Below are 12,110 nucleotides of genomic sequence, written 5' to 3' on the forward strand. Positions count from 1 at the left end.
TTTTTGTTTTGTTTTCTTTTTTTTCAAAGTGCCATATCATATTTCAATCAATATTGTTTACAGGTGATCCCCGTTTACCACTGAACTGAATTTAAGCAGGTCCAACTTTAGAGACTTCCGTGGTTGATTGACTTGATGATTCGTCGTTATCGCCTCCGCTCATCCCCAGCATCGCCTTCATGCATGAGCAGAACTGAAAGAGAGAAAGAATATGAGAAGATTTCTTGGTGAAAGTAGTCGTTTACTGTATTCTGAATTTGCTGTATTTCTTTGCAACACTCATACTGTACATCTCAGTATAAACTGTACATTGTTTCTTTATCCAAAGAGATTACGATTATTTTTTTTATTTTTATTGTTATACCATTTACGTTAATAAGTACTATAAACTGCATTGTTACGTTAGTGTTGGGTGGCAACAAACTTTGATAAACTTTTAAATTGGGCAATAACGAAAATTTTGAAGTTTTTTGGGGGTCAAGTTGGGCTTTCCCCGCATTTCTCAACAAAGAAATAAGAGTTTACAAAACTAATTATCCCTTATATTGTTTGCCAAACTAAAGATATAAGAAATAAACAACTTGCTTGCCTTGTTGTGCTGGCTACCATTGTCGCCATAAGAGTAAATAAGTCATATTATTAAATGGTTCCATCTTAAATGACTGTTTTAGTGCCCCCAAAAATACAGAGTTGTGTTTTTTACAGTGCAGGGATTTTTGATTTTCTACACTTTAATGATGTGACATTAGAACAACCTGTTTGTTGAGAAAGATGTAGATAAAAGGGTTGTAGACCGTTGAGGCTTTCGAAAGACAGGAGGGTATGGTGGCCAGCCTCAAATCAAAAGGTTGCCCACGGTTGTTGGTAACCCAAAGAGCAAAGGACGCGTATGGCATCCAGCACACCAGGAAGCCCAGTACCATGACTACAACCATCCTGGTCACCTCCCTCTCTGCTTTCTGGGTAGAAGACGACTCAGCCTGGGCTTTTGCGGCCTGTTCAATAGGAGACAAGAGATTTGCTGGCACAGGTGAATAAATATTAATAGGAAACTAAGTCAACTGTAACTTACAGATTTCAGCACAAAAAGTAGTTGTGAGTAACAGAAAACAATCGTGAAAAATGGTACTGCAAAGCAGAAGCAGAAGAGGAACATCACATAGGACTCATTGTTAAACTTGTTGTCTGTTGTGTACCAATCCGGACCACAAGAGCACTGCATTCCCTCAGGGATATACCTGAAGACAGAGAAACAGAGAACCATTACATTGTATGGCAAACTGGCTATAAGCCATTTATTGTGTGTGTGTGTGTGTGTGTGTGTGTGTGTGTGTGTGTTTTTGCTACATCGTCTGGCCCATATTCCGGGGTTTTACAGATTTGTGGGGCCCACTTGTCCTTGTGGGGCCATTTTGGAGGCCCCCACAACTTTAGAACCTCTTTTTGAGGGCCAAGACTTGGTTTTAGAGTTTAGGTTTGAATTGGGTTATGGTTGGTTTTAGGGTAAGGGTTGTGGTTAGACAATCGTTTGTGATGTTTGGGGTTAGGGTAAGGGGCTAGGAAATGCATTATGTCACTGGGATGGCCTCACAAAGATAGTACCACAAATGTGTCTGTGTGTGTGTGTGTGGTCTTGTTTTTGTTACATAGTGGGGCCAACATTTTGGGATTTGACAGAGTTGTGGGGGCCACCCGTCCATGTGGGGCCATTTAGCTGGACCCCACAAGTTTAGACCTCTTTTTGAAGGTCAAGACTGGGTTTTAGAGTTTAGGTTTGAATTGGGTTCTGGTTGAAGTTAGGGTAAGGAATAGGGGTAGGCAATAATTTTTTTATGGTTGGGGTTAGGGGGAGGGGCTAGGAAATGCATTATGTCAATGAGATGGCCCCACAAAGATAGTAAAACAAACCTGTGTGTGTATGTGCGTGCGTGCGTGTCTGCGTGTGTGCGTGAGAGAGCGTGCACGCGCGTGCGTGAGTGTGCGTGTTTGTGTACGCGTGTTTTGTGTGTGTGCGTGTGTGTCTGCTTTCAAGTACTTACCGACTCCACCCAAACAATGGAGGAACTGCAGCAGTCAAAGCAAAAACCCAAGTTGCTGCACAGCAAGCAATAGCATGATTAGGTCTGAAGGCAACATTTCCCAGAGGTTTGCACACAACCACCCATCTTTCAAAAGCTACCACTGCCAGAGACCAGAGGCTAACCATACCTGTAAGAAGACAGAATGGGGGAAAAAACATAGCTTTCCATTCTAAATTTACTGGTACTAATTAAATCAGATCTAGGCAAAGTACCGGCCCGATCTGATACATCCACTAGTACAAATGAGCTAGCAAGGAAGAACTATGACTCAACTTTATTTATGTATCCATTTTCTCTATATTTAGCAACATTTCTGACCGCTATGGCAATAATTGTTTTAAAGATACAAGCAAATACAACGACAGTAGTCCTAATGTTCACAACATTCTTGTTTCCTGCATGGTAGAGGGAAGACGGCCAAGAAGATTCTGCCTGATAATTCTATATGCTAAGCTACAGTTTCATAGACTATACATTATGGGTGTATTATAAAGTCGTGACTTTATAAATAGGCCTATACATCACTGTCAATAATATTATATTTCCCACTTAGCTAGATACTTGGGAGTCCTGACTAAAAATCCCTAATATGAGTTGGTGGTTGGTTCACAAAATTAATGTTAGAATTTTTCAAGTATGATACATAGCATATCTACACTTGTAACTTCTTCTTTAACAAAAAATAATAAAGTAGACAATATGCTTTTTCTAAAGACATTGAAAAATTAATATAGCCAAAGTCTAGGTTAACATGAGGGCTTGGCCCTTAGCAAGCAGCTTCCAATGTGGCACCTTGACAAAATTAATTGCCCGCTCTTTTACTAAAATCACGTTTAGGGCAAAAGTATTCGGTTTCTGAGAGAAATAAGAGGAAGAACAGGTGCCACAATCTCTATTCTAGTCCTTTCCTAATGTGCAATCCCTATCCGATTCATTATTTGAGACATATCTTGTTCTTATCATATAGTGTATATGTCAAAGCATCAGTCCAATTAATCTGTTTAAATATTAATATAAGCTTATGTCCATGCATTGTTCACCATACACTGCTGTTCTTTCATAATGTTGTGCCTTATGTTATTGCTCCTCAAAGAAGGCAATGCCTTAATCTATATCACTTGCTTAAAAAAAAGAAGAAAGAATGAATGATCGATGGAAAACAATATTTTTGTCAAATATTGGACACAAATGTCTAAGAGAAGATAAATAAGAACGGACTGCAATAATAACATGTGTCTACGGAACCTTGTTACAATTTTAAACTTTCCTATTTGTTAAATTTTTATAGAGGCTTTATGGACACTTAATGTTGCTTCTGACATATGGTAAAAAAGATAACTTAATTTATCACCACACATCACAGAAACAAAACAAACATATGCCACCATTAAACCTTTAGAAAATTTCAGACTTAAATAACAATTGATCTCCGTGTCCATGGTAAAGTTTATTTGTCTATTAATGTTTCTTACCCCCAAGAGTTGCAGTAAATCCTTCAATCTTGCACCCAAGTGGTCCAAAAATCATGTATCGGAAGGCAAAGCAGTAAAAGCAGGTGAAGGAGCCCACACAGGCGACAAGGAGATTTGCCACAGCCATGTTTACCAGGATGTAGTTCAGGTGAGATCGTAGCTTCTTGTATTTAACAGTGCATGCGATAGTGGCAATATTGACTGATGTGCCAATGACAAGTATGAAGAACATAAATGTTGACATGGAATAAAAAATAGCCTTGCTCCCTAGGTGATCTTGGGGAACCAAAAATGGGCTGAACAAAGTAATGTTGTTGGTGTCCAAAGGAACGGGGATCCAGAAGTCATCTGGGAGCTCCATGGGAGGAGTTCTTCTCATTTTTCTACTCGGGTGTAATTATTTTGTGAGCTAAAATGAAAAATGTAAAAGAATGGAAACAATTCTTTTTAAGTGCAGATCCTCCCACGTCTGTATATCTTTGTAATTGTGAGCTAAAGCTGTATTTGTAGGAACTTTGAATGATACTTAGGCTTCACTTAATTGGCTCAAGGAAAGGATTTAAAGCTTTGTTTTAAGTCCAAAAACAGAACACAGGTGTGTATACATATGTTCACAAACACATCATGCCCTCTCGTGATTCATTTTTCATTCGCTAACAAAGGCACTGTAAGTGACTGACTGTCAAGAATGATCTTTTTACCTGTGGGAGAACGAAATTTGAGTCTTAGAAATACAGACATTTACTTTTGTCATGTAATACTTAGTTATCTCAAATGTAAAAATCCACTCAAACAGGCACGGCGCTGCACCGTGGTTATGGTGCGCAGTTCTGTCAGAAATCTGTATAACCCTGGTAAAGCCTCTCCAGCATTGTATTATTATTTTTTGTATTATTGTTTGGTTAAAAAAAAGTGTGCTATTGCCCTGTCGTCACTTCTAATGATTAAAAAAAATAAAATAAATTCTATAACCATATTCAGTTAACACTATACCCAGCCTCATTTCAAAGTACAGTAACGGTATTGGCCGCCCTCTTGAGGACGTTTTGCAATCAGGAACTAGTCATTAAAAATGAGAAGAATAACAATTCCCGAGAATTTTAATGCAATTTTTAGGGAAAATGTCATATTGGGATTTGGGCAATGCGGAAAATTGTGCATGTCTACCAAACCTTCGTTTTGCCCAATCACGGCAATGGATGATTATTTCAACTTTGTTGCCGTCGTAGGTAAAAAATAAAATTAAGAAATAAAGCAGGAACATCTTCACCAGCTAAAAGTGCACAAAGCGCCTCTTGCTGTTTTTCATTCAAAAAGAAACTGTGAGTAATCCTGTGAGAACAAGAATTAATTACAGCGTCAATGGATTCAAAATCGTCCATGTTAGGTTTGTTTGTTTCCCATAGCTTCGGCGCTTCTTGCCGCATATCCCGACCCCAAATCCAATGTTGCTTTGTGATTGGTTCGAACCATGCACCAACAATTCTCGGGAGCTTGTCAACTCACAAATACCGCAAGAATTCAGCCTGCAGGCAAGGTTAATACTGTATCGGGCTTTCCTTAAAATTTTCTGTCATTGATTTTCTTTGGGAATTTTATATGTCACAATTATTTTGGTACTTGGTATCGTATCGGTGACTACTGAAGGAACTTGTGTTTTAAAATCACCTTTTATTTCTCTATGCATGTTCGCTTAATTGAAAAAACTACTACTAAATGAGAAGCAAATCAATTGATTTCCGGACAGAGAAGTCTATACATTGAGAGCTCTGGGTCAATATCTACACCTATCTAGTCTCTAGCAAAGATGATGTAGATAGACAAAAGCTATCTATTCCCAGACCCCTTCTTATACACTTTTTCAAAGCAGAAGTGAGGAGTTGTCTTTGTCTGATTGGTCTAGAGCCCCTTGTCGTTGCCGTTGCGATGCAGAATATGGGTGAATTCCAGTGGATGATGTCAGACGCTTCCTCTATTTGCTTGCCAGCCAAATGCTTCATTTTTAACAATGAGCCTTAACTTTTTCCACATGAAGCTCAGAACAGCCTGACCTTATCCTTGATAAGATCGCTCAACTCTCTGTCCTTCCCAATTCTCCCACAAGCTGCCCAGGAATTTTCCCATTATAATTCTATGCACTCATCTTTATTACAATAGAACATAATTAAATAAGTATGAGTCAAGCCACTACATGATTATATCATTTTTTAGCTATCTACAATTAAGCTAACCTTGCTCTGCAAGATGAATTCTGATGGTATTTGTGAGTTCACAAACTCCGGAGAAAACATCTTGTACCGAGCCCGTTGATTTCCACCAATCCGACCAATCACAGAGCGCCATTGTGTTTGGGGCGGGATATGCAGCTGTGACGAAACCAGGAAGCGCTGACACCGTGGGAAACAAACAAACCTAACATAGACGAATGGACACTGCAATTAATTCAGTTCTTGCAGAATTACTTACCTTTTCCTTATTGAATGTTGAACAGCAGCGCTTCGTGTATTTTTATCTGGTAAAGATGTTCGTGCAGCCCCCCTCTAACCCCCACCCCCACCCCCCACTATTTATGTTTGGAATACTGTATTTCCAGAGTTTAGGTCCCAAGTAAAGTAGTGACTTATTGTCAGTTACAAGCAGTTCTAGCTGTAAAGGAATTTTTCACAGACCCCATAGTTACCACATTTTTTTGCTAACATGATTGTAATGTATCTTGGATCTTGGATCAATTTGGATTAGGTTTCTGTGTGTGTAGCAGATGTAAAAAAGAAAAAGAATAAATAAATAAATAAATAAATAAAAAATGTTAAGTACAAAATTAACATTTATATATGACCCAATTGGCACGGTGGGTGACTGGTTAGCACGTCCACCTCCCAGTGCAGAGGACATGAGATCGAGTACAGGCTTCGGCCTTCCTGGGTGGAGTTTGCATGTTCTCCCCGTGCCTGTGTGGGTTTTCTCCGGGTACTTCGGTTTCCTCCCACATTCCAAAGACATGCATGGCAGGTTCATTGAACACTCCAAATTGTCCATAAGTGTGCTTGTGAGTGTGGATGGTTGTTTATCTCTGTGTGCCCTGCGATTGCCGGGCAATCAGTTCAGAGTGTACCCCGCCAACTGGGATAGGCTCCAGCGCCCCACGCGACCCTTGTGAGGACAAGTGGTTAAGAAAATGGATGGATGGATGTGACCCACTCTGGCAAAAGCATGTCGCTAGGATTTGTTTTTGAGATACTGGCAATTTTAAACCGTTTGGACAAAAATGTAGATTTTGAGATTTCTACGCAAATAGATTTCTTGAGGTCTCTAATTTCATTTCCCAACAGCACAAAAGTTAAAATTGAAGTGTATGAAAATAAGAAATTATTAGAATAAGCGGTCACGAAAATGGATGGATGGATAGTAATGGAAGTGCATCTAGCCAACGTGTTGATATTAGCCAACTTGCTAGCAGCAAGTCTCGGAATAACCACGAGTTCCTCGCGTCTATCGTCACTTAACAAATAACTTCACATAAATGTACATAGCAACCAAAAAAAGTCGAAACACACCATAATGTGACCATCCAGCAGGAAAGTGAACAGAATGATGCACGTCTACCCTGAAGCAGAAAATATGTTGTCGTCGGTCCTGATACCGGCAAATTGTAATTCAAACTGAGATAATCTTCAATTTCGGGATTTTTTTCCTAATGAATCGATTTCTACTTTTCATTCAAATGTGTTGAACCGTCATATTATTTTCATTTTCTTTATGTGACCATTTTGAGATATAACATCCATGATAAGTTATCAATAAAATACTTGTCATAGGCCACACCAAGTGCCAAATAATCTTTTAATTGACATAAAATTATCAAATTTCCACTGCGATAATATGACCTCATTTAAGCAAGAAAATGCCACAAGGAGCAACAATAAACTAACCAAACTTTGGCTGATGCCTCATAAGATGAATTGTAAGCTTAATGTCATATTCAAAGTTGAGGCTGAGGTCATCTGTTGAGAGGTCAAACTTCCGAAAGTTTTAAAGGGTTCAAATATTGGACTTATCTGCGATCGGAATTGACTTTCCAGTGATATTTTTTAACAGTTCCTGTAAATTTCAGGTCAATATATTTTCCATAAGGGACTGGTTGCTATGGACATTTGAAAGATGCAAGTACCAAAACTTTAAATCCGTTTTTCTCAAAACTAGAGATTTCAACTTGCTAACAGTAGAATTGCTGTAACTTTGTTTTTTTTTTTTAGGTGTGTCTATGTATTATATGTCATTTTAAAAGGAATTAAGTGTAGAATTTGAATATATGAATATTTCAATTTTGATTTTTTTTTTTTAAACGAGGACCCCTTTGCCATATGGAAGGCTAATTGAACACTTTAAATTGTGCCTAGGTGTGAATGGTTGTTTGTCTATGTGTGCCTGCGAGTGGCTGTCAACCAGTTTTACTGCCTGTAGACACTTGGGATAGGCTCCAGCATGCCCAGACTCTCATGAGGACAAGTGGTTCAGAAAATGTATGGATGAACATCATGATGATAGTAAATATTTTGTAGAATTCCAAAAAGTTGCAAAAGTACATTACTTTATTATATATTTTTTTGTTTTGGGTTTTTTTTGGGGGGGGGGGGGGACATTGCGATAGCATGCTTTTATATTTATTTACAACTGACTGACTCTTTAGTGGCATACAAATCAACAAGTCCACCATTTAAGCAGGTCCAACTTTGGAGACTTCAGTCACTGAAGTTGTTGATGTTGATGACTCTTCTTCACTACCACCCATTCCCAGCATCTGCATCATGCTTGACCGGAACTGTTATGGATAAAAGAAAAAAGATTATGAGTAAAATAATCAGTAACAGACTGTACTCTTGCTTATATGCCCATTTAGCTTGATTGACAGTTTATTAAGGCTGTAAGTTTAACGCGTTAATTAGATTAATTAATTACGTTGCAAATTAGTGTGTTAAAAAAAATAACGCTTTTGATCGTGAGTGGCAAGTCAATACGCAAGACGTGTAAGCTTCAGTGGTGCGCCATTATGGGCAGAGTGAACAACAGCAGACATGGACGCAAGTGCAGCACAGGAGAGCGAGGCAAACTTATTTGGACCTAGATCTCCCAGAGCCATCATATTAACGGTTGTATTCATGTCAATCTACATCTTTCACGTTGCCGGGACCCGCGGGGTTGCACTGCTGGGCTTCCGTGGTTGGCGCCGCTGGGCAACTGCCATTCAGCACGGAGGCTTTGGCTTTTGATACAAGCTAAATCACCATGGCAAATAAAAAACTATACTACAGAGGAGACTTTACAGCTACTGTACATTCTGAGATGAAGCTGATGAGTGGTTGCTGGATCACTCGGGAGTTCCAGACAGCAAGTCCGAACAAGACCAGGCCCACCAGGCTAAAAAGAGCCGTACCCTCTCCACTGGAAGTTGCGACGCAGTTCGAGGTACAGTAAAAGCTTATAGTAAAGCGCTAGATGCTAGATGTGATGGAGTCATGACGTTTTTGGCAGTACAAGCCTGATAATCGAAATCAATAAAGCTGCACCACCCGGCTTTATTAGCTACTCAAAACAGTGAGTAATAACCATATTGGGCTCAAAACAACGGCCCTGGGAGATCTATTCTGGTAGTGCTAGTGGTTAAACAGCAAGTTTATTTATAAAAAGAACAAAGATGGGACTATTAACAAGAACGCAGTGATTTCTACCTTTTGTGAAAAATTATTTTCGTATCACCGAAGCAGCTCCTGCCTGACTTATAATTTAAGACTCAATTGCAGGTAACATCATACAAAAGAAGAGAGCAGAACTTGCACTAAATTTTTTAAATATATATTTTTAGCAAAATTGAAGTTTAGAAAATAATGCCTGGCCTACTAATTGGTTTGTTGATGTGATTCAACTTTTTCTTTTGAATTTTATTTATGAAGCACACTTGTGGATGTGAAATGTGGATTTAAAATCTTCTCATCTTAGTGTATTCAATTGATTAGTCATGCACTACAATTTTATAATGTCTGAAAATTTTAATTATTTATTTGGGGACCTTTAGCAGATATGAGATGAAAAATATATTAATTAGATTAATTAATTAAAAATCCTGTAAAGAATTAGATTAAAATGGTTAATTGCCTGACAGCACCATAGTTAATATTGTTAAGTATTATTATTGTTGAGTCACTAAAAGTAGTTGGATATTAGCTCAAAATAAAAAATGAAACAGACCTGTTTGTTAAAGACGACATAGATGACCGGGTTGTAGACTGCTGAGCTCTTTGAAAAGCAAGAAGGTATGGTGGCCATTCGCAGGTCAAAGGACTGCCCACGATTAAAGACAACCCAAAGAGCAAAGGACGCATATGGCAGCCAGCACACCAGGAAGCCGAACACCATGATGACCACCATCCTGGTCACTTCCCTCTCTGCTTTCTGAGTGGAGGCAGAATCTGCCTGGGCTTTTGCAGCCTATACGGAAAGAGGCAAAACATTTCCAAACCCGGATTCATCACGACACATGAGAATCGAAGAATCTATGAAAATATGTGATTGATCTTACCATTTTCATTGTAATGAGCAGCTGACCATAGCAGAAGACAATGGTAGTAAGCGGGACAGCAAAGCAGAAGCCGAAGAGGAACATCACATAGCTTTCGTTGTTGTATTTATTATTTGTGGTGTACCAATCTGGCCCACAGGAGCACTGCAGACCCTCTGGAATATATCTGAAAAAAACAACCGACAAACGCAATTGACAATACAGTACGTATGAATCAGTTCTGTTGATACTGACCTACTCCATCCAAAAAGCGGTGGGGCCGAGGCAATCACTGCAAACACCCAAGTGAACACACAGCAGGCTATAGCATGGTCAGGTTTAAAAATAAAGTTTCCAAGAGGCTTGCAAATGACCAGCCATCGTTCTAAGGCAATCACAGCAAGAGACCACAGGCTTACCATACCTAGTAGGACAAAAACAAACAAACAAACAAAAAAAAGACTCTTAAACCTGTACTTAAATCATTATACATGGACTTTTGTGTACATTTTAAAATTCCGGTTTCAGCTCACCACCAAGTGTCACCATGAAACCTTCAATCTTGCATGCCAATGGTCCGAGGATGAAATATCTTGCCGCAAAACTGCAGAACCCAGTGGAAGAGCCCACACTTGACACAATGAGGTTTGCTACTGCCAAGTTCACCAAGATGTAGTTCAGGTGGGACCTGAGTTTCTTGTACTGGATGGTGCAAGCAATGGTGAGGATATTGATGAACGACCCCACTACAAAAATAAACAACATGAATGCAGCCATGGAATAAAATGTGGCTGTACTCCCCAGGTGGTCCTGAGGAACCAGGAATGGACTAAGCGATGTGATGTTGTTGGTGTCCAGAGGGACGGGTATCCAGAAATCTTCTGGCAGCTCGTTGTTTCGATGTCCCCTCATTTTGCTGTTGCTGTTTTTTTTTTATGTCACCGAAACCAAAAACAACTTACAGTTTCCTTGCTTATAATGTACTTCAACCAATGAATGAATCAAAATTAATAAATGCTCTATGGGTTTAAAGGGTTAACAAAAAATAAACAGTTAACGAATGCTGCGACACCAGCATCCCAAATGTCTAGCTCAGTCCCTCGTGGAGGACTATATATACAACGGGCAAAGGAAACCACTTAGCCCCATTAACGGATAAATGACTTCTATAATTGACTAAATGATTTAAGTTTGCATTAATTGTCGTAATTCATTTAGTGGTTCCTGTTTTGTTTGAGCTGCCAAGTAGGTTAAACAGCACTCGGACTACATTTTGTGAGTGGCTAAAGTCAAAAGTAATGTCACTGGCCACAATGTAAGGATTTGTGTTGCCTCATTCGGATTTGCAAATAAAAGCTACAGGGCACATTTTGTCATATTGTCTAAATGTTGACCAATTAGTTTTTTGAAATATGTTTGTGCTAAGTATAACAATATTTTTCATCATTAAATTATAGTAAACTCCAATAAAGGAGCACTTTCCCAAGCATTTAAATGTTTGGAACATGTTGGATAGACAAACAGGAACTCTAGTTCTCAAGAGCAAATTATTTAAAAAGGTTAATCCCACTTTCTTAAGGAAGCACAGAGCAGGTCTTTACCTGCTAATCTGGTTTGCAACTGCATCAAATCTTCTAATCTGACTCGCTGACGCCCTGTGTAATCCACTCTGCTGGTTTAATTTGAGATTTGTGCTGCCTATTTGGCATTTTGCCTCCTTTGTGAGTACTCGAGACATAAAGTGAAAACACAATTGTGAGGAATTTGAAAGAGTAACAACTCCATTCAATGCAATTATGATCACTTCAGAGCATCAAAACAGTCAAATTTAGTATAATAATAAATATTATTTTATTCCTTTACCCAATGAGAATCAATATTGTTGACCAAAACATACAAGGAATTTGTCTCCAGTAGTTTGAGCCACACTATTATTACAGCATTAAGCAACTATAACAAAATGAACATTTAGGACTAACAATAAGTACAGAGAAGCAATATAAG

At 38.8% G+C, this 12,110-nt stretch overlaps 2 protein-coding genes across 3 annotated transcripts; both read right to left on the reverse strand.

Moving 5' to 3' along the window:
• LOC144056021 (blue-sensitive opsin-like) lies at positions 1 to 4,019 on the reverse strand. Of its 2 annotated transcripts, none has more exons than XM_077572366.1 (5): positions 3,554 to 4,019; positions 2,040 to 2,094; positions 1,073 to 1,238; positions 756 to 995; positions 1 to 193 (listed from the first exon to the last, which is right to left on the reverse strand). In XM_077572366.1, exons 1-5 carry the CDS (start codon positions 3,930 to 3,932, stop codon positions 92 to 94), a joined length of 942 nt encoding a protein of 313 aa, XP_077428492.1. In that variant the 5' UTR covers positions 3,933 to 4,019; the 3' UTR covers positions 1 to 91. The 2 variants fall into 2 exon arrangements, with proteins under 2 accessions (XP_077428492.1, XP_077428491.1); XM_077572365.1 differs by having other exon boundaries at positions 2,040 to 2,208.
• A 4,105-nt stretch (positions 4,020 to 8,124) lies between these two features.
• On the reverse strand, positions 8,125 to 11,207 carry opn1sw2 (opsin 1 (cone pigments), short-wave-sensitive 2). Its single transcript, XM_077572818.1, has 5 exons — positions 10,640 to 11,207; positions 10,362 to 10,530; positions 10,128 to 10,293; positions 9,797 to 10,036; positions 8,125 to 8,372 (listed from the first exon to the last, which is right to left on the reverse strand). Exons 1-5 carry the CDS (start codon positions 11,016 to 11,018, stop codon positions 8,268 to 8,270), a joined length of 1,059 nt encoding a protein of 352 aa, XP_077428944.1. The 5' UTR covers positions 11,019 to 11,207; the 3' UTR covers positions 8,125 to 8,267.
• Positions 11,208 to 12,110: the final 903 nt, after the last annotated feature.

Source organism: Vanacampus margaritifer, chromosome 8, assembly GCF_051991255.1.
Source record: "Vanacampus margaritifer isolate UIUO_Vmar chromosome 8, RoL_Vmar_1.0, whole genome shotgun sequence".
Lineage (NCBI taxonomy): Eukaryota > Metazoa > Chordata > Actinopteri > Syngnathiformes > Syngnathidae > Vanacampus > Vanacampus margaritifer.